Source organism: Crocuta crocuta, unplaced genomic scaffold (genome assembly GCF_008692635.1).
Source record: "Crocuta crocuta isolate KB4526 unplaced genomic scaffold, BGI_CrCroc_1.0 scaffold59-1, whole genome shotgun sequence".
Classification (NCBI taxonomy): domain Eukaryota; kingdom Metazoa; phylum Chordata; class Mammalia; order Carnivora; family Hyaenidae; genus Crocuta; species Crocuta crocuta.
Window position 1 is genome coordinate 529,518 of NW_027551579.1, and position 22,575 is coordinate 552,092.

Below are 22,575 nucleotides of genomic sequence, written 5' to 3' on the forward strand. Positions count from 1 at the left end.
ACCTTTGCTTGTATCTGTTGGCCATCTGGATGGGTTCTGTGGAGAAATGTGTTCATTTCTTTTGCCCATTTTTAATTGAATCACAGTGAAACCTTAGTTGCAAGCATAATTCGTTCCGGAAACATGCTTATAATCCAAAGCACTCGTCTGTCAAAGCAAATTTCAAGAACCACTGCCTCAGTTGTGATCACGTGATGTTCGGCCTCACGTCCTACTTCTATTTTAAGACCTCGCTCATTTATCAAATTAAATTCATTAGAAAAGTTTGCTCGTCTTGTGGAACACTCACGGAACAAGTTCCTTGCAACCCAAGGTTTTCCTGTATTTGTCTTTTGGGTGTTCAGTTTTTTAGAAGTTCTTTACCTATTTTGGATACTAACCCTTTATTGGATATGTCATTTGCAATTCTCTTCACCCATTCTGTAGGTTGCCTTTTAGTTTCGCTGATGGCTTCCCTTGCTGTACAGAAACTTTTTATTTTGCCGTAGTAGAAATATATTTTAGGTTGGAAGAGAAATGCTTCCTCAGGGTGAATCTCCTCAGAAAACCCAAAAATACTAACAAAGAAATTAGTTTAATTCACCCGTAAGCAGACGGACGCTTTACATGGCACAGGTCTTAGCGGGTGCTCGGTGCACAGGGAGGTGCTGTGCGTTGGAGGATTCTTGCTTTCCTCTTATTAGTTCAAGTAATTGGGAAAGTAGCCTGAAGCAGGCTTAATTTCATGGATTTTCTTCTGCCTGGGTTTCAGTGGTCATTTATCAACGAGCTGGACAAGTTGCAGAGTCTGCGTGCTCTGTCCTGCATACGAAACCCCCTGACTGAAGGAGGCAGCAGAGCTCAGACCACACGTCAGTTCATTATTGCCAAAATTGGTCAGCTGAAGACCCTGAACAAATGTGAGGTGAGCACTTAGTATCATGATGAGGTATATTTTGGTGGTTTGTTTTGAGAGAGCGTGCACGCAAGCGTGTGAACGAGAGTACAGAGAAGAGGAGAGCGAGAGAACCTGAAGCAGGCTCCACGCTGTCAGCACAGAGTCCTATGTGGGACTCGAACTCACGAACCATGGGATCATGACCTGAGCCAAGATCAAGAGTCAGACGCTTAACCGCCTGAGCCCCCCACGCGCCCCTGAATCTTGTGAAGGGTTCAGATGTAGTTTTCCTCCAAGTGGTAAAATACTATCCTCGCACGTTATGAAGGAAATGTTTCCTTCCAACTCCTCAGGAGGTAGCGTCACTCAGGTGAGATTAGGAGAGGTTGCTCAGCTGTCCCTTGAGGAGGGGTGGGGAGTTCTGGGCACTCGCTCCTTTTCCTGGGGGAGCGTAGGCAGCACAGAGCGCATCCTCTCCTCAGCAGCTCTGCTCTTCTCATAAAAGCGCCCAGGGGTGCCTCACAGCCCCGCACCACCGGCCTGCAGTATCGGCTCCCCCAGGGGTGGGGAGCACCTGCCACAGCCTGCACACCACCTCATGGACAAACTCTCATGCTTTTTCTTCGTCAGCAAACTCTTGAATTCAGTCCGTGTTCGCGAGGAAAGATAAAGCTATCATGAAGCATTCATTGTCCCTCTCAATTTGATTATTGTGTGTGTGACAGTGGAGGAAGGACGGGGTATGAAATGCACAAACACTCATTAGAAAAACACTTGAACAGGGGCACCTGGGTCGTTCAGTCAGTGGCTCAGTGGAGCTGACTTCAGCTCAAGTCATGATCTCTTGGTTCGTGAGTTCGAGCCTCATGTCGGGTTCCGGGCCGACAGCTCGGAGCCTGGAGCCTGCTTTGGATTCTGTTTCCGTCTCTCTCTCTCTCTCTCTCTCTCTGCCCTTCCACTTATTATCTCTCAAAAATAAACAGACATTAAAAAACACCTTAATAGACCTGTTCTTATTCACATTAATACAGATTCTACCAGAGGAAAGGCGTGGGGCTGAGCTTGATTACCGAAAAGCATTTGGAAATGAATGGAAAAAGGCTGGCGGACATCAGGATGCAGACAAAAACCGACCAAATGAAGAATTTCTTGCAGCCCACCCCAGATACCAGTCCCTCTGCTTGAGTACGTACGTGAAGCCCCTCGCCCTCCCCTGTGGCATGTTCCTCCCCCCCCACCCCCTNCCTCTGAATAGCTGATAGGTGCTTTCCTGGGGCCACTCCGGTGAGTTGGGAGCAAGAATTAAACTGCTGCCTTTAAGGAAGAGAAGTCAGCTGCAGTCTCTGCAGAAGGAACCCGGGAAAGTGTCCAGGCTCTGGAAGGGAGAGGTTGGTGTTCAGGGAGGGAAAGTAGCTGTGAGGTGCAAGTTCTCTTGTTCACGTGCTCACTGGACTCCCCACTCGAGGAGTCAGTACTCTCCCTCCTTTAAGGGGGGGCAGGAAGCGGTCCAGTGTATCTCGACTCTGCTTGTAACCGAGGACATTTTAAAACTTAAGGGGCACCTGGGGGGCTCAGTCAGTTAAGTGTCCAGCCCTTGGTTTCGGCTCAGGTCATCATCTCACAGTTTGTGGGTTCGAACCCCACTTTGTGCTTTGTGCAGACAGAAAGGAGCCTGCTTGGGATTCTCTCTCCCTCCCTCTCCCTCTCTCATTGCCCCTCCCCTGCTCACACTATCTTGGTCTCAAAAATAAACAAACTTAAAAAAATGAACAGATGTTAAGGTAGAACCTGGGCGTTGGTACTTAAGCTCCCCAGCTAATTCTAATGTCCAGGAGAGTCTGGACAAGTGCACAGTACTCGTTCAGCGCTCAGTCCTGAGGGCTCCCTGCGTGCCTGTCCCCCGCCACTTTGGGCACTGGGTACACAAGGTGCTTCTTTACCTTCGCCAGCCTGGGAAGGCATGACTTTATCTTTGTCCCTGATGTAACTTTCCATTTTGTTCTGACTTCATTATTATTCCAAATTTCACTTTTATGTGATTGGTGCGTGTGTGTGTGTGTGTGTGTGTGTGTGTACACACATTTATTTCCTAATACAAGAAGCCCACTGCTTGTGTGTGTGTGTGTGTGTGTGTGTGTGTGTGTGTGTGTGTGTACACACATTTATTTCCTAATACAAGAAGCCCACTGCTTGAGGCTGGAACATTATCTTTGAGGAAGAAAGGCTGCCTACGGGACTTGCTTTCAAATCACTCTGTGAGCTGGCCCAGTTTCCCGGCCACCTCAGGTGAATTCTGAAGCACCTGGGGAGGGGACGGGACGGGTCGGGAAGGGAAGGTTCTAATGCATTCCTGCACACATGCTCAGTATTTCACAGCCGAGAACATTCCAAGACCAAAGCACAGATACTTGGGGGCATTTCTAGAAATGCAGTCTCTGGTTGGCCCTGCAGAAGTTCAAGCAGGAGGGTCTGCCTTTCCTGATGTCCTCCTGTCGGGCCTCTTACCCGGGGGGGCAGGGAAGGAGTGCCACACGCTCAGCCTGGCATCGCGCTCTGGCTGGGACTTGGGGGTGACCTGTGCACTGTGTCCCAGGTGGCACCAGGCTTCTCTCAGGACTCAGAAAGCAGGGGAGCTGTTAGCAGAGGTGAAACTTTGAATAAGTGTCTGCAGCATCTGAAAGCCCAGCTGCTGGCTTGAGTCAGGGCCCCTCCGTCCATGCGGATCTGGGGCAGGACACAGCTGGCGGAGGCCCCGGGCTTGTGAGCAGTTGTCGGCCGCCCTTCCTAAAAATAAACAAGTAACCGAATAAAAGGAACCCGCTGCCAGGTGTGCACGGCAGCTGCTGCGAGGTTTATCCCGGGGAGGGAAAAGGCTGCGCGAACACTTACCTATTTGTATTTCTTCTTCAGGTGGCCTCAGGTGTGTCATTCATCCTTTTTTATTTCTTCTTACGCAGAATATGGTGCACCTGAAGACGGGGAACTCAAAACACAGCAGCCGTTTTTGCTCAAAAACCAGCTACTAAGTAAGAACCTTACACTCACACAGCGCGTGTTTGTATTCGTGACCTGAGGTGCGGAAACAGATAGTGATGAGCTAGTAGGGATTATGTCTCTTAAGTACCTAAGTGAGTACTTCAGTTTTTAGAGAAATGATGAATTCTCAAGCCTGTCTAAATTCTTATATTGGGAGGGTGCCTGGGTGGCTCAGTTAAGTGACGTCAGCTCAGGTCATGATCTCACAGTTCATGGGTTTGAGCTCCACGTCCAGCTCTGTGCTGACAGCTCGGAGCCTGGAGCCTGCTTCAGATTCTGTCTCCCTCTCCCTCTTTCCCACTCATGCTTGTTGTCTTTCTCTCTCACTCAAAAATAAACACATAAAAATTTTTTTTTTAATTTTTTAATTCTTATATTGGACATTTTGTCAATTTTCATGCTTTAGACTCAATTGTGTTATAAATGGGCAGTATGTTGTAAGTGAATGGACTTATGATTTGTAAATTTGTGACTTTTCTTACACTGGAATACACAGCCAAATTCTCAGGAAAGGACTAGGGGAGAAGAGAAGGCATGAGAATGTTGGTCCAGCTATTTTTGTGTTGTTGTTAGTCATTCTGGGAAGTATTAGCAGAAGGGATTTTCAGTATCGGTAAGACCTGTTCCTCTATTAGGGTTTGAGCCAAGCTGGACTGAGCAACCTTTATCATTTGTCAGCTGCTGTTAACATGTATGTGTAATTTAAAGCCTTATTACAGTAGCTCTCAGTCACTCTCTTTCCTTTTTTCCTTCAAGCACTGAAGATAAAATATCCTAATCAAGTTGATCAGAAAGTCACAGAAAAACAACTGCCAGGTAAGAAAAAGGCTTTTCTGCTCCTTACGCTTATGAATTGCTGGCCTAGGAGTTGGTTGAAAGGAAAGTATCTGAACTTCTAGAGCTTGTATCTTTTATGATCTCAAATACAGCTAATCGTGCTAGCATCATCTCCCCCCCACCAGAAGCAGGAGTCTCCCGTAACCAAATCAGCTTATGTGGGAAAGTCCAGTTAAACCGGAAGCCCTTATGTGCGATTACATCTTCAGCCAAAGGCATGAGGCCTGGACTGGCTTGGCCTTTCCTACGCCCACCTCGGTTTAGTTCTCAAATTGTTGCTCTCGTCCAGAGAGACCGTTTCACTGGACTCGAGGTCTGTCTCACCAGCCCTTCGTAAAATGGGAAACGTGTCCTAGTGACCCGAACTATGAATTATTTAGACATCTGTGACTTCTCATACACTGGACTCCTTACCAACCAGGAGTCCCTGCAGAAAGTTCTCAGACGTGGTCTTTTAATGGGAACAGTAAGTTTTCTTTGGAAAAGCTACTTCAGAATTCTGTCTAAACATTAGTGTTGCTGGAACTGAATTCGTTTTATTCCGAAAATACTTCTATGTCAACAACTAGATTGATCTAAGCGACCTTAAACTTAGAAAAAATTACAGCCCATCTTTTGAGTATATTGTGAATTCTCAAGATTAAACCTGACTCCTAGTTAAATAGTAATATCAACAGGTTAAATTTAGAGCAGTGAGGATTTGCCCAGGAAATGGAATGTAGATCACCATAAATGACTCTAGCAAAATACTTTCGTTTGCCTGTCAGTACAGTAAATTCATTTATTTTTCAATTAATTTTTATCAAATCCTATAAGCTTACAGTATCACTTCCGGAAGGGCTTTTGCTCACAGGGCTACCTCTCTGATTGATAACTGTCATTTAATACCGGTTTACCAGCACTGCTCCATTTTAATTAGCAATCTAATTTCTATTTCTGTGATCTGTAATTCTGCTGTCAGATCACCAGGAATTAAGAGTAGTGTCTCCCCTTTGGTTATGCTGTTTTCAAACTGAAGTCCTGGCAGTAAAGACACTCATGGGGACAGACCAGTGGGAGCCCAGAGCGTCTTGTTAACGTAGTTGGCTTTGGATACGTGTTCGTTTTTCCCTTTAATTTCCAGATCCATGAAATCACCTCATGGGGATGGTATCACTAAGGAATGTTTGCTCAAGTGTTGCTAGACCTGAGTGAGGCTTTCTGTTTAAGGGCTTCTTCGGGGCAGGGCACCAAGCTCCATTGGTCAAGGACTGAGCCTGGGTGTGCGCGGGACTGTGGTTCTGGGCTGATGGCGACAGGGTGGGCTCAGCCTCTCCCACCCTCCACATGTGACTGTGTCCCAGTTCTTCTGCGATCCGGTTCCCCCCCGGAACACCCACCGTGCTCATGCTCTGATGTTTATTAATCTTCAGGTGGACCCAGCAGAGTAGAATCGTCCATAGAAATTATATGTACTAATTATGGCTTCAAGCAGTGCAGAATCTTGAGATCTGTATTCTCTAAACTTGGCAGCAAGCCAGCGGGTTCGAACAGTTCTTGCAATTAATTTTTATGCCACATGCTGTCAATATCTAGCCACTGACCTAACTGCTCTTTAAAAGGTGATAAATAAGGAAATGTAAAATACGGCAACATGATTTTTCTGCCCATCAGATTAACCCATAATACATGTATTTATTTGTATGTATTTAATACATGTATTTATTTGTATGTATTTAATACATAGTATGACCAAGCATTCTACCTTGTAGCACATGTAATGGTGAAGTTAAAAACAAATGTTCACCAGTGGAGAAATAAATGGTTGAATAAGTTTGGGCAGGACCACGCACTGCAGTATCGTGGGTCACTAAGGAGAATGAAGTAGGTCCAGAGCCGCACTGGCCGGTATGGCTGCCATGAGCCACAGTTTAAATTCATTAAATTGAAATAATAAAAATCAGTTCCTGAGTCGTACTAACCGCACTCTAGTTTGAATGTGGCTCACTAGCCACACAGAGCGGCCATGCTGGGCTGTGCAGGTCTAGAAGAACTGGTGTGAAGGGGTAAGAGATGTACCACCATAGATGAAACCTATGCATCCTTCTAAAAATGGAGGAATGCCTGAAAGTGTATACCGTTAAACTTAAAATTTTTTTTAATGTTTTATTTTTAAGAGAGCACAAGCAGAGGAGAGGCAGAGAGAGAGGGAGACAGAATCTGAAGCGGGCTCCAGGCTCTGAGCTGGAGTCGGAGGGACAGGGCCAGTTAACCATCTACATTTTCTGAATGTTAAGATAATCGTGTTACTTTTATAATAAGAAAGGTCTTGTTACTTAGAGTATTATATGTACGTTGCTGTGTTTTTCTAAAGACACAGTGTGAGTAGGCAGGTTTCTTACTAGGGTTCTTCTATGACCAGATTTTGTGTCTGACGGAAGTTAGGAATGTGCCTTTCCCTGTTGCTGTGAAGGAGTTAACCCATCGGTCCACCTAAGTGTTTTGAAAGGACAGGATCATCTACACAGATTCACACGTAAAAGAACAGGTTACGTTCATATAAATGTCAATTAAGTGTTTATATTCAACACATAAATAAGGCCAGTTTTTATTCTAAAATAAAGGTAACATTTATTGTCACAAGTTGCATAAAAACACACAGCTTTTACAAAAATCATTTTTGATAGAAAAATATTTGAATACATGTGATATTTGTAGGAACACCGTACTATTGCTGAACTCCAGCTAAAGCTTCAGAGAAACTGTATTTCTCATCATCAAAACATCCAATATTTACCACAACCCATCTTTGGAAAGAAGTTCACAGCGTTTTCTGAACAAACCAAAGCATTTGCTCACCGGGTCATTCCCCCACGCGAAGCGCGTTTACATGTCATCAGACTGGGCGTACTCAAAGGGAGCCGATAGGCCCCTTGTCCTCCCTCACTCCCCAGGGAGGAAACCGAGGCAAAAAGATGGACAGATGTCCTCGGGACGCCCCACCCCAGCATTCTCTCAGCCATCCAGAAGTGAGTTATCACAGAGTAAACCGTCTAGGAAGTTCATGATTTTACTCACATTTACTCCTCTGGGCAGAGAATAGGGTCTCTGGTTTCTTCAGAGTAAGGAGGAAATAGAAACCCCACTGAACTGGTAAGGAAGAGCCATCATCAAAGGGCACTTGGGTCAAACATTGGCTCCGATTCCCCCACCTTTCCGAACCTCCAGTAAGGGGCATGGACCCGGCTCGCGCCGTCCCCGGGCAGGTGGGCCTTTCCCTAATGATCTATGCAGGTAAAGGGACACTGAGTCACTGCGACTGTGGGCTTGTCATGTGAGCTAGTTTTACACGGAACCGTCATTCGAGGGACCTGAGGGTGTGTCTTTTCTTTGACAGACTCCATGACGGTTCAAAAGGTGAAGGGACTGCTGTCGCGTCTTCTCAGAGTTCCCGTGTCACGACTTCTGTTGTCCTACGAAAGTCCCAAAGTAAGGTGCCCCGCGAAACGGAGTCAGGCTTAGGTCCCCCAGTAAGACGCGTCATTCACCCGCGGCTCTTTATAACTCAGCTGGAGTCTGAACGGAAAACAGACAGCCCTGCTGTAGTAAGACAGCCCTTTGTTCTGGTTTTAGATGCCTGGCAGAGAGATCGAGCTAGAAAACGACCAGCAGTCATTACAGTTCTATTCTGTGGAAAATGGAGACTGCCTGGTAGTGCGATGGTAAAAGCCGACGAATCAAGTCCAGAGACTCCACCGTTTTACCACGACGGGGTCACTGGATACGAAAGACTTACCGGAACAGTTCTGTCAAAAAAAGGTTTTACAACTCGCCCTAAGTAGAGAAAAGGTGGTATTTTTCACTGGGAAGAGACCATTTCTAGGCATGTATGTACTAGAAGCTGCAAAGCCTTTATTACTGCTAATGATTTTCTGATTTTATTTCATATTTATAGTTCACGACTACAGATTTCAATATGTGAAGATTTAAATATTAAATAGAACCAAGCTAATGAAATCTGCACACAGCTAATGTCCGGCATAAGACCAGTTTTAATGGAATTCTGTTGTTACTGCTAGCTTAAAAGGTTCCAAAATGATTTGGGAGGTCATTTTAGAAAATGTCCCTTAAACTTAGGGACGTGCCTCTTCTGTGTGTAATGCATATGCTACGATCTCTCTTGGCTGTTGCACTATTTTTTAGAGTACTTGCAAAAATGAATTCCATGCTTTTTCCTGCAGCTGTACCTAAACTGGGCGTGTATTCTTCTCCAGAAGATCTGCCAGCCCTGACGGGAATTCACGTAGAGTAGGGAACCATCAGGCAGTGACAGGAGGAAAGCAAGATTCATTCAGTAGTATCCTTCCCTACGTCACAAAAACCCTGAGAGGTATTTGATGCATATCCACAACATTTTAGCTTTTTTTTAAAATAGTACTAGACTGACCTCCAGAATTTGTTACATGGCAAAAGAAAACTTGAATTAGCCAACTCAGTAAGCGAACTTTAAAACCAAGGTCTCGAACTAACACTTCTATTGGTTCCTTTTCAAGTTCAAGTTGCCCACTTCAGACATTTCCAGAAACCCCAAGCTTTGGTATCAGTGACCACACAGCATTCTGTGAGTTCTTTTTGGCCCTTAATTACCCTCATTATGCTTTACAGAACTATTCTGTAATTCAAGTTGAAATTCGCATTCTCCGTTACTACCCAAGATTTCTGAACTAGGCCAAATTTTAACCAAAAGTGATCATAATGAATTATAAACTAGAAATGATACATCAGGTTTTAGAAACTTTTTTGTTTTATAAAATAATTTGGTATTTTTCAAGTGTTCTTCCAATACAGAAATAAAATTTTTCTTATGCTACAGTATCAGTTGATTTTTAAAAAGGAAATTTTGTGCAAACTTTTAGAAACATCACATTGGTTACAGGTAAAAAGCGCCAACCTAGAACAATCCTGAAAGCCCCATGGAATCTAGTGCCAAACTGTGGGTGCGCCTCCGACTCGGTCGCACACCCGAGTTACGCTCCCCCTCCGGCCGCTTCGCACTGACAGGGGTCCCCACACGCTTCCTTCAGCCTCCACAGCTGGGCCAGCTCCTGCGGGGAGTACTGCGGGGAGGACAGCATCCCGGGTTCGCACGTCTTCTCACACAGCCACAGGCCGTCCTGGGTAGAAACCAAACAGTGAACTCGGGAGCCGCGGAACTGGGTTTGAGGACCACAAATGCCGGCACAGAGGCCTTCAAAGACCCCTGTGGGTGAACCACTGGCAGGCGGAGTTCTGTGACCAGAAAGCCTGGGGCCGCAAATGGAAGTTTTCCCGGCGGCCATGAACCTCTGTAACAGCAGCTGTTCAAAAGGAATCTTCCAGTATTCTGGGGACAGCAGCAAGGGCTTTATAAATAAATACTGGCAAATTCTCCTAAAACACTGAGGAATCCTTTTACAATTGAGAAGCTGAGTGTGCGGTCCTCTGCCCAGGGTCACAGGGAGGGTGATCAAGGTGAGTGGTGCTGTTCAGGTGAACAGGAAGGACTGTCTTCACCCCCAGCTACTTCCCAGCGATACAGAACACAGAGCCTGAGAAACCCCTCCCGTCTAAGAACGTAAAGGTGTTGGATAGAATCAAAGGTCGGTGTGGGTCTCAGCCTTGATGCTGGGTGGGACGGGAAAGGGTCTGCCCTGAGCAGCTAGAGCCCTGGCCCGCACTGAGAGGGGTCTGCGGCATGTGTCCCGTTCGTCAGTGATGCCCTCTTCGTCAGAACGTGTTTTAAACACAGACCTCCATTTCCGAGGAACATGAGGTCACACACACCAGTCTCTCAGCACACCAAGAAACAAGGTCTGTAAGCAACATCAAACTACAGAATCAGGCCCACAGAGACCCCAGAGCTCACAGTTAGCAGATAACAGAACGTTTTCACCGTTCAGGAAGTCAAAGATTGGACTTCAGTATGACACGACTATCAAAGCTGACCCAGCAGATAAGGGTTTATTCCCATTTGACCCCTGAAGCAAGGCGGCCCTGCTTTGGGTCCGGGCACCAGGCAGAGGTCCTGTCTGGCAGGCCCTGCACACCCCTCTGCCCCCCCGCCCCCTTCTGTGGCCAAAGTGGAAGCTGCAAGAATCCAAAAGTCAACAGAAATCTTTGAGGCAAAGCCCAGCTTTCTACCTGCTCTCTTCTCAGGGCTGTTTCCATTCTGGTCTCTGCAAATTCATTTCTTTTCCTGGCTCAGTGATCTGTATATTTTAAAAGACCCCTTACGAGGTTTGAACTCATGACTTCCAGATCAAGAGTCATATGCTCTACCGACTGAGCCAGCCAGGGGCCTGATTCCTTAAGGTTTTAAAGCTGCAAAGAATTTGACCAAACATATAAAAACCTAATTCTTCTCTGTGGGTAGGAAAACTTCCATCTGAAACATTTCCTTTTGGTTTAAACTCAGAAAAATACCGTATGCCGACCTACATGGATTACTGTGCTTTGACTCAAGGGTGCGGCTCTGATCCCACATCTTTGATTCACAGTTTCTGCCCATCTGACCCATGACCCTGGCCTCCCGAGCGCCCCGGGGCCAGTCCCCCTCAGGCGTGCTTACCTGGTACCGCACGGGCCCTATGGCGGCCATCCAGATGCCCATGCTCACGTCTTCACCCTGTACGTGCCCGGAAAGTTGAAAGGCAAAAGTTTAAATGCTGTATCTGTCTTTTAAACGTGATGCCACACATTCCCATAATCCTCTACTTCTTTGTTTTCCTGTTACTCTACCAGGAAATGCCAAGCCTGTATTAACACCTATACACAGTTTTACTCTGTGGCTTTTACTGCCAGCGGCCGGCCCATTTCTCGTTGGCCTTAACCCTCCAGCACAACCGTGTGAAGGACACTGTGGATCCCATAGCTGGGCGGCTCGTTCATTGCCACGGTCACCAGAATCAACAGAAAGAGAGCGCTTGCTTTATGGTTTTCCTTCTTAGGACAGTCAAGCTTTCCGTTCCTTCAGGGACTGTATTTATGAAATATAGTCTGGAAACATAAGTAGGCTCACGAAAAGGTTTAGGAACAGAATTTCGAGCCAGGATCTGACGGTGAGGACTGGGTCCCTGAGCTCTCTGAGGGGGAGTCCCTCGCGGAGGAACCACTATGCTTTCCCAGGGCCGCCGGCTCTGCGCTTAGCGGAGGAATCCCGTGTCGCGTGAGGCCTGGCTGGGGAGTTTATACTCTTAGGTCGGAAATGCCGAGTCACCTGGTAGGTCTTCAGTCTGCCCGCGTTGCTGGCCAGCCAGTGGACGATGTCCCTGGAGATCACGTACCCCGAGCCGCAGGCAAAGGCCGGGTAGGCGGGGCTGGGGTATTCCAGCTCCTGCCACTTGCCGGTTCGGTCAACTGCCCAGTTCAGCCTGAAACTGAGATTCAAAACAAGTTGGTTTCTTCTCTTGGCTTGAGCTCTGTCCTACCCCTAGGAGGCTGCACCCTTTACTGTTACTACAGGGGCTAAGCTGTAAAAGCAAGGGAAGAATGAGAATATGTTTTGAGTCTAAGGAAAGGAATTTTCTAGCTGGCAGGGGTGTCGCACAGAAGACTGGTCTATCAGAGTCTCTACGGTTACATCTGTGGGGTTTCTGCAGGTAACAGCCCATCTTGTGTCCGTCCGCTACAACTCCTCACCGATCCATGCTGCATTCCTGAATGGACAGCACTTTCAGAAATGTGTCACAAATTTATTCTAACTGCTCTTTTCAGGGCCACGAGGATAAAAGCCGTATCATTTTCCCTCCTTTGTTACGTGAGCCTGAGGTTTTTCACTTTAAAGATGTTCCCTCTGATCGTCGGTGAACAGCCCACAGTGACCCAGGGGCCTGGGCGGGCGGCTTCCCAGCTCAATCACCTCTTGCTGGCGGAAAAGAGCTGGCGTATTTCATTCTTGGTTCATTCCATTGGATCAGGTACCTGAAGGCCAAGGGGCTCACAAGCTTTAACTTACTTTCCCCACCAGAAATTAGGCCCGTCCAGATTCTTGTGGACAATTCTGTTAAACACAGCTTCCAAGTCTATGTAACAGTCGTCGTCCGTTTTTAGCAGTAAATCAAAGCTGGTTGTTTCCACAGTCCTGTTGGCAAAAGGGAACATGAAAGTTGGTGTGTCTGTACAAGGAGGTACAGCGACGCCAAGGCGGTGACACTGCTGTCCCCAAGCTGCCTATGTACCTTTTTAGCTTCTTATTCCTTCAACACTGAGAGCATCTGCTTAGAACGCTGCTGCCAGCCGCAGTCCCCGCTGATGTCACTAAGGGGCGTGACACAGAGAAGTACCAGGCTGACTTGAAAAGGTGCAATGCAAAAGAGGGGCATGTGGGTGGCTCGGTCAGTTAGGTGTCCGACTCTGGATTGCAGCTCGGGTCATGATCTCATCCTCTGTGAGTTCGAACCCCATGTTGGGCTCTGTGCTAATGGCACAGAGCCTGCTGGGGATTCTGTGTCTCCCTCTCTCCCCCTTCCCTGCTTGCACGCGTGCACACAACACACACACACACACACTCTCTCTCTCTCTCTCAAAAATAAACATAAAAAATATGAAAGGAACAAATGAAAAAACAATTAAAAAAAGATGGCTTAAGTGGAACATAGGCTCAAACACCACTTCACTGGCCTTGCTCCAGCCAGGCCGCCAAATCCACTCAGCGTTCAAACCTTGTAACACGTGTGCGTGACAGTGGCCCAGGACGAGGGGACGGTGTCACATGAGGCCCTGCACACAGAATGCTGCTGTACGAGATTCTCTGCCACTATTTATGCCGCACTCACATATTTTATGGTTTTTATAAAACAGGGTTATGACGCTGAAATATCTTTCCCCTTGGAAACGATTTCCAGCAATCAAACTATTATAAATGACCTCTAGGAGGCCCAGCAGGGGGACTTCATTTACCGAGACCTACGCGAGCGAGGAGATGAAACAGACTTCTTCGTCTCACCCTGCCAATCCCTACGCAGCTTTGATTAAAACAAAACAAGACAAAACAAAACCCCCAGAGTCTTGCTAGGAAACCAGTCAAGTGACAGAAATCTGAATAAAAGAAATCTGGAGAAAATTCCACTGAGTCCAAGAATGGTGAATCTCACAACAATGGGTCCACACCAAATTGCAGAACCCTGTGCTTCTAAGGTTTACTTCTAATTAGCAGCACAGGCACACATACTATTGATTTGCTAATTAGGAGGCATTTTTTGATAAATGACACTGCACTGCAGTCGCTGAAGACTCAGCTGAAGAGGGCGGCTGGGAGCAGGTCCCCCAGCATAGGCCTGGAGGGTGGTGCAGGTGGGGACGGTGGCCCAGGACAGCGGCAGTAATGACTGAGGGGAGAGGCCAGGACCTCGGAGACGGAGCACCGGAGACAAAGCTGAGACTGACGGTAGTACCGACTGCCAATCAGCTCCCTAGAGAAAGCCCTAGAACTCCACAATCCACATTCTCGACTTCCTGGACCTCCTTTCCCTCTCTCCACCTCTTTATACTCTTCTCTTGGCCCTCTGAGCACAGGAACCCCTACTGGCGGCCTGGAGCTAAATAAAAAAGGTTCTTTTTCTCATGCCAGTTGTCCAAACATAACCTTGGTGTTCCAGACATGCCCCAATTTCCAACTCTTATTTATATCTGCCCTCTCCCCACAGGGTGACCCCCAGATTGTATTAACCTGCCCTCGCTCTGAAACATTATCTTCCATACACGGATCAGGCCATCTCCCCCTCAGGACCAGGGGCCTGTGTCCACAGAGTACCCAGGACGACAGAGGGGAGAGGAAAAGACTCGGGGGCTCACCAAGAAACCAGCTCACTGACAGACTGTAAAGACAAAGATGTGAACACTATGGGTTTAGTCTAGATGGAGACATTAGGTGTTAGCTTTGCACTCAGGCTGGACAGTGTCCAAGGGCTTAATGACCCGTTAGGAGACCCTGGAGTAACTAGTAATATTAACTCCCCCACCTTCCTCTTTCCCTCCTTCACTCCCTCTCTCTATATATAAAATAGTTTTTGTCGCCATTATTGATATAAGGGTAGGAATTACAACCAAGGTCTAAGAACTACTGAAGGGCTGGGGAAGTTACGGCGGACTCCAAGAGTTTTTGGATTTCGTCTACACATAAAAGTTTTGGAATTAGGGCAAGCAGGTTTTTTTTAATTTATATATTTTTAAATGTTCATTTATTTGAGAGAGAGAGAGAATACGTGAGCATGGGAAGGACCAAGGATCTGAGGCATGCTCTGTGCTGATAGCAGAGAGCCTGGCACGGGGCTCAAACTCACAAACCATGAGATCATGATCTGAGCAGAAGTTGGACCCTTACCCGACCGAGCCACCCAGGCGCTCCAGGGCAAGTGGTTTTTAAACGCATGGAGAAGAGGATGGAAATATAATGTGCAAGTTCAGGTGAACACAATTCAGATCAGTAGCCTAGCTTCAAGGGAACTATATACTCAGGCCATTTAGGTTGGTGGGTGTGAACACACCCATTTTCAAACTCCCTGATTTTCATCTGATGTTGGCCTGAAACCACCAAGGCAGTGACTCAAAGGACTGACTCTGACTCCAAGAGGCTGGAGGACTCAAAATGAAATCAACTTTTGCCCTATTTTTGATAAAGACTATTCACATCATAGATCTGCTCATGTAAGAAAGAAAGCAACGGAATTTTAGAAGTTCTCACAAAGCACCAGGATACAAAAGATCACATCCCAGGTGTGCAGGGGCTTTAGGGTTGTTTAAAAAAAAGAAATTCAGGGGCGCCTGGTGGCTCATTTGGTTAAGCATCTGACTCGACTTTGGCTCAGGTCATGATCTCGCAGTTGGGGAGTTCGAGCCCCATGTTGGGCTCTGCTGGGACAGTGAGGAGCCTGCTTGGGATTCTCTCTCTCTCCCTGTTTCTGCCCCTCCTCTGCTTGCTTGTTCTCTCAAAATAAATAAACTTTAAAGAAAATTTAGGAGGATCCTGGGAGACTTAGTTAAGCGTCTGACTTCAGCTCAGGACATGATTTCACGTTTCGTGAGTTTGAGCCCCATATTGCACTATCTGTGCAGAGCCTGCTTCAGATTCTCTCTTGCTCTCACTCTCTTCTCTCTGCTCCTACCCCACCTGTACTGTATGCATGTTCTGCCTCTCAAAATTAAATGAACTTAAAAAAAAATTCATTGGTCTAATGCCGATAAATTGTTTCTACATCCAAAGAACAATACAAATTCTACCCGCCCAACAGTTTTTACAACCTACCATCTGTAGAAGTTCAGTAATTTTGCAGGAACGTTTCGGTAAGTGTCGACAACATCCACAAAAACTATATCGTCGTAGACGCTGCTCTCCTCCCTCAGTAAGGCATCTTCCCTGTGGAGATTACTCATATGGTCAAGAAGTCGTTGAGGGCGAGAGTGAAGGTTCTCTAAGAGGGCATCACCTTCTACAAAGAAAAAGCCGAGAGTTGGAGAAACAAGCCATCGCAAACGGCGGCCCCAAACATGCAACGTTATGTGCACTGGCGCTCCTTCCCCAAGGTACTTAGCGCAGCATGGCTGTTAGGGACCCTCCGCGCGGCCTGGATGCGCACATGCGCTCTCTGTGGAGAGCAATACAGCCCGTCCGGCACAAGGCGTGCACACCACGTGGCCCAGGAAAGGCCACTCAGACACAGCCCTAGCGACGGTATTTCATGTGCTCACAACGATGTTCCGTCCGCACTGTTAGTAACAGAAAATATGGCCCATCCACATCACAGAGGACAGCTGTTAAAGAAATTACCCTGGGCGCTCAGTCGGCTAAGCGTCCTTGATTTCAGCTTGGGTCATGATCTCACGGTCGTGAGATCGAGCCCTGCATCAGGCTCTGCGCTGACCAGCGTGGACCGTTGGGATTCTGTCTCTCTCTCTCTCCCCATCTCTCTGCTCATCTCCCACTTGTGCGCGCTCTCTCAAAATAAACATTAAAAAAAAAAAGCAGCAGGGACTGGATGGTTGCCGGTCTTAAGGCATCAATAGGGTTTAAAAACAAAAACATTACCCTGATCTTGCATGTTGGGATGGATGGCACTGAAGAATGGTGTGGAGGAAAGTGTATTTATTGCTAATCGATATATACAATCTGATGCCATAGAATCAATTTTTAAAACACTCTCATCAGGGGCACCTGTGTGGCTCAGTCAGTTAAGCTTCCAACTTTGGCTCAGGTCATGATCTTGCAGCTCGTGGGTTCAAGCCCGGTATCGGACTCTGTGCTGACTGCTCAGAGCCTGGGGCCACTTCAGATTCTGTGTCTCCCTCTCTCTCCGTCCCTCCCCAACTCATGCTCTATCTCTCTTGCTCTCAAAAATAAATAAAAACATTAATAAAAAAAAGTTTAAAACATTCTCATCAAAACCGCATGTCATTTAACGATAAGTACACATGGGGTGGAAAGCAGAGGGACGGGAGGGTGCAGGCAGCAGGACGGTGGCATCCTCTCCCAGGGGAAGGAGGGGCAGGGCTGGCACAGCGGGAAGCCAGCAGGCTCCACCTGTATCTGAAATTTTTTTTTCCTTCAAAAAATAAAAAAAAATTTAAAAAAGAAGTAGGACAAAATGTGAACATTTGTTAATTCTGAGTAGTAAGTACATGCATGTTTATTACAGCACTCTCTATTTCTGCTGTATTTGGGCAATCTCATAATACAAATGTGTTAAAAGACATCTAGTATCGCTCAAGTTCAGGAACCACTTGTCACGTCTGGGCAGGGACTGTCCTCAGATCCTGTCGCTTTCAGGTAGCAATTTTTTCACTGGGCCAGGATTTTCTCAAATGTCTCGATCAAATCAGAGAAAACTCTGTGATAAAGTGAGGGGCTGAGGGGTGGGGACAGGAAACGGCACAGTCATCTGGCCCCCCACCTTCTGTGCCCACATGGGGTTCTGGCGGCCTGAACTTGATTTCTGCCTCTGCCGCTGACTGCTGGGCAAGCTCTGCATTTCCAGGCCTGTCGACTTGTCGGGAAGAGGAGGAGGTGGGCCATGTGGTTGTCAGGACTCCTCACTGAAATACAGACACCCAGGCCCGAGCCTGTAGATTCAGCAGGTCTGGGGTGGGGCCCAAGACTCTGCGTCGTTAACATGTGACTCCCTCGAACTGAAGCAGGTGGACCACACGCTTCTGCCCTTTGAGAGACACAGGCCCAAATGACCCCATGTCTCCCCCAGCTCTTCTACTGTAATATCCTTGAGCTTTAAAGATAAATATATATGATTTAACACTTGAAGGCAAGTGAAAGTGTCAGAAAACTGAAGGAACAGGAGAACGGTTGTGAGAGAGCAGAAATTAAACATAGGCCTTTCAGATGAAAAACCACACATTTTGTTTCATATTGCATGTCTCTGAGAAACAGCATCAAGTGGCAGGTGTGTGTGTTTTAAGTCTGGTGATCTGTCCAGGTGCTACTTAAAAGAACCACAGAGTTTACAGTCTTTCAGCTTTTGGAAGCATCACATCTGTATCTAGGGAGACTGTTAAGATACAGACATCTGAGCTCCAATCCTAAAGATTTCAACTCTGTAGCTTGAGGTACGGCTCGGACGGCGATGCTAACACCCAACAAAATTTGCCACGTGACTGTTCTGAAGAGCACTTAGATCCTGCTTTTAAAAAATTCATTTATACTCAGATTTTCAGATGTACCCAGCACCCAGTACACAAGAAGACATCTATTCATTTTCATTTCTTTAGCCTAAAACTTGAGTTACTCCATTCTTCCTTGAAAGAAATTTCCCCTCACCCAAACTTTATTCCTTTAGCTTCCGTGATGGAAAAATTATGACAAATTTTTGTCCAGAGTACAGTGGCTGTTCCTTGTAGAATGGTGTAGTGACAGAAGTCTCAGGGGCCCCTCAAACTAGTTTTTAAAGGCTCTGGGTGGTACATACTTGAATGAACTGGCAAAAGAAAGGAAGGTACTAGATACTCAAGTCGGATGGTGTGCGAGCCACCAAGTCTGTGCTGCTTTAGGAAACTGCCTAAGTTCCTTATCTGAATTTTCCCTAGGGCTGGACTATTAGCTAGCTTCCTGGTGGGCTGATACCTTCCAGGGCAGTGTGGTCTCATGGTTTTATGTAAAATCTCTGGGCTGGAATTAAGTAAGGATCTCTAAATTAAAAAAATTTTTTTAATGTTTTATTTCTGAGAGAGAGAGAGAGAAAGTGTGTGAGCAGGGGAGCGTCAGAGAGAGAGGGAGACACAGAATCTGAAGGAGGCTCCAGGCTCTGAGCTAGCTGTCAGCACAGAGCCCGACGCAGGGCTCGAACCCCCGAACCATGAGATCATGCCCTAAGCCCAAGTCGGAGGCTCAATAACTGAGCCACCCAGGCGCCCCATGGATCTCTAAATTTTAAATCGCTATTTTTTAATGGCAAGTTCATGGGCCAAACCTACGTACGTACCTATGTACAGCCCCATCCTTTGTGGTGATGTAAGGATATAACTACTTATAGGAGGAAACAGCATAACTAAGGGTGCTTCTGGCCACAGCCCATGGGCATCCTCAAACAGCACGCAGAGGTCCCGAACTGGGGTCTGCCCCAGCCTCACCACTGTGCTATCAAGGGAGGCCCCAAGACCCTCCCCTCGGAATGTGACCTCTGTTTTCCCTGCTCACTGCGAGCCTTCAGGGAAGCTGGGTCGTGGTTCCTTTATAGGAACCCGTGGTGTGCAGAGCTCTGAGATGTCAAGACAGAAATAGGACTGGGCACCTTTGTTGCATAAGTGATGTTCAGGACAGTGGCCAATAGCAACTGCATCAATGATGGTTTTTCTTTCTTAAAGATCACTGACATGGAATTCTCCGGGATTCATAGAGGGATATTGAAATAAGCATCATGCAAGAAGACAAACATAGCTACTCACTCCATCATAACAAGTTCCCTTTAGAGTTTTAAGTGAATGCTTCTGACCCCAAGTTTTAAAGGAATCTTTAACAAACCCATCCTTGACCCATCTATTAGGAGAAGCACTTAAGAAACATGTACTCTGAGAAACAGCGTATGTTAAAATATTCACTTACTGAGGAGAAAGTGTACCTGTGAATCAGGAGGGGAAGGTGAGTCGACTGGGCTCCCTCCAACAGAGGGACAGATGCGGGCATCAAATGCACCATGCCTGGATCAGGGGAGCCAAGGTTCTTCCCTTCTGACGGATAAGCGGCTCTGAGCCCATTCCAGCTCTACGGCCAGGGTCTCACAGTTCTGCACAAGTCCCTACCTGGCTGGAGGATGAACCAAAGGCAGCCACACGGGGCCAAGAAAGTCCAAGGTCAAGATCACCTTTATGGTGAAAGACTGGATGCTTTCCTTTCCCTCCAAGAGCAGGAACAAGACAAGGATGTCTACACTGCCATTTCTACTCAGCACTGCCCCACACGTTCTAGCCACGCCACTTAGACGAGAAAAAACAATAAAAGGCATCCGGCTTGGAAAAAGAAACACCAACTCTTTGCGGAAGACATGATCTTGCATATGGAAAATCCTAAGGCACACACAAAACTAGTAACTTAATACATGAATTCAGAATTGCAACACACGAGAGGGACATGAAAATCAACTATATTTCTACACATTCACAATAAACGATCTAGAAAGAAAATGTAAAAGAATTCCACTTATTATAGCATAAAAAAGAATATTTAAGAGTAAATTTAACCAAAAAAAAAAAAAAAAAAAAAAAAANAAAAAAATTTAAAAAAAAATTTAAAAAAAAAAAAAAAAAAAAAAAAAAAATGGCAAGATTTCGTTTCTAAAAACCACAAAACCACTAAAAGAACTCTGGTAAGACCGAGATAAAAATGGAAGGATACCATGTTCATGGATCAGAGACTGAATGTCAGGAAGAAACGCTCCCCGAAAAGATCTATACGTTCACTGCAACCCCTTTCAAAATCCCAGCTGGCTGTGTGCAGAAATTGACAAGCCGTTCCTAAAGTTCATATGGAAATGCAGGCGACCCAGAAGAGCCAAAACAATTTCGAAAGAGAACAAAGTTGGAGGATTCACACTTCCGACGTCACATCTTACTATGTAGTCAAGACAGTGCAGCACCAGTATAAGGAGAGACATGCAAATCAATAGATGAGAACTAGAGCCCAGAAATACATCCTTACATTTAAGGTCAGAAAGGATAGTGAGCAGGTGATGGCTGCTCGGGACCGGGGGTGAAGGGAGAACGAGAGTGTGTGCTGACAGCCACAGGGCTTCTTTGTAGAGTGACGGAAATGGTGTGCAGTAGCAGAGACACTTACAGAACTCTCCTGCACCAGAAACCACTGACTTAACCTCTTTAAAAGGGTAAAATGAATGTGAATTATAGATCAATAAAGCTTTTTTTCTAAGTGACAAAATAAATCAGCTTTCACGCCACAGTATGGGGTAAGATTAGGTGCGAGGGACTCGGGTTCCTCTGCTTTCCAGAACCCACTTACCCTGAATGGTATAAATGAAACCGCCTGCAACGCCCTCCACACCTTCCATGAATCCGTGGGGCAAGGCGCCCTCCCCAGCCTGCAAGAAACGACAGCAGCGCTCAGTGTTTCATTGCTGAGAATACATTCCTTCTGATTTCAAACTGATCTGGCAAAACCGACAGTGACGCCACAGCAGCTAAATGCATCCATGAAGCCGATGCACTGCACTTGCACGATCGGGAAGACCCTGGTGCTCTCCCAGTCACGATACTGGACCGGGGGGCATGCAGCAGTCCATACAGTGCTCAGTCTCCAGCTTACACAGGACCATATATGCTTGAACTTGCTACCGTAAGAGTACAAAAACCAATCTTCGTTTACAGCCCAACCTTACTGCTGGAAAAAAAAAATTATTACCACCTTTGATTTCTTGGACAGGAAAACTGCCACAAATTCAAATGCATGTAGGCCCATTTTTAACCTTGGCTCCACCACGCGGAGAAAAGCCCCTCTAACCAGGCGGTTCAGATGCAGCCCTACCGATTACTGACGTCATGGAAGGTGCCAACTGCCAGCCATGGTCCTTTCTGTCTCTGAGGATTGGAAGGCCTTTTATTGTTTTTTTAAAATTTTAGTTTAAAATTTTATTTTAATGTTTATTTCTGAGAGAGAGAGAGATGGAGTACGAGCAGGGGAGGGGCAGAGAGAGGGAGACAGAAAATCGAAATCAGGCTCCAGGCTCTGAGCTCAGCACAGAGCCCCACACGGGGCTTGAACTCAGACTGTGAGATCATGACCTGAGCTAAAGTCAATGCTTAATGGACTGAGGCACACAGGCACCCCTGGATGACATTTACTTATCAAGGTTTACCTCTCCCCACCTCACAAGTTCCCCGGTGTCCTTGCCCAGGGTGCGGGGTTTCTCTGCGCAGTACATACCCGTGTGGCCCAGGCACCCACCCAGCAGCCGCCACGGTCCCACTAGGGCCAGTTCACAGCCCTGCTTCTATGGGCACGGCTACTGCCCCACTGGTCCTCATGCCAAGGGACCTTTCAGCAGCTGTGCGCCACAGGGCAGCATTTCAGGGCCGCAGACAGACATGGTCCTGAGGTGACTGCGGGAACTTGTCATTTAATGTACAATACGGCCTGCGGCTCGATGTGGAGGAAGCCACTGACAGTGAAGGCTACGGTTTCCGGCTCTGCAGTCCTGTGGAAGCTCCTAGACACTCTACTTCTTCACTGCGTGCCCTACATTGTGTTATAGCACTTTTTATGAACTTCTCTCTAAAAGGCCACAGCTTGGCTTTTATTTTGGCTTTTAAAAGTTTCTGACAGGGGCGCCTGGGTGGCTTAGTCGGTTAAGCGTCCG

At 46.7% G+C, this 22,575-nt stretch overlaps 2 protein-coding genes across 7 annotated transcripts in view; one reads left to right on the plus strand and one right to left on the minus strand.

Moving 5' to 3' along the window:
• Positions 1-10,165, plus strand: part of TBCE (tubulin folding cofactor E) — an 89,548-nt gene extending 79,383 nt beyond the window's left edge. For 3 of the 6 annotated variants that reach the window (XM_077751730.1, XM_077751727.1, XM_077751728.1), the window contains exons 12-16: positions 752-904; positions 1,909-2,062; positions 3,835-3,903; positions 4,670-4,729; positions 8,363-10,165. In XM_077751730.1, coding sequence (XP_077607856.1) covers positions 752-904; positions 1,909-2,062; positions 3,835-3,903; positions 4,670-4,729; positions 8,363-8,571 — 645 coding nt within the window. In that variant the 3' untranslated portion in view covers positions 8,572-10,165. Of the gene's footprint in view, positions 1-751; positions 905-1,908; positions 2,067-3,834; positions 3,904-4,669; positions 4,730-8,126; positions 8,219-8,362 lie in introns of those variants that run through there. The other 3 variants (XM_077751726.1, XM_077751731.1, XR_013332010.1) reach the window with 2 other exon arrangements.
• The window catches only part of B3GALNT2 (beta-1,3-N-acetylgalactosaminyltransferase 2), a 50,878-nt gene continuing 38,059 nt past the window's right edge, over positions 9,757-22,575 (minus strand). The window contains exons 8-13 of the mRNA XM_077751734.1: positions 21,222-21,300; positions 16,011-16,194; positions 12,723-12,848; positions 11,985-12,144; positions 11,337-11,393; positions 9,757-9,903 (exon numbers count right to left, since the gene is read on the minus strand). Of these exons, the coding sequence (XP_077607860.1) occupies positions 9,757-9,903; positions 11,337-11,393; positions 11,985-12,144; positions 12,723-12,848; positions 16,011-16,194; positions 21,222-21,300 (753 nt within the window). The remainder of the gene's footprint in view (positions 9,904-11,336; positions 11,394-11,984; positions 12,145-12,722; positions 12,849-16,010; positions 16,195-21,221; positions 21,301-22,575) is intronic.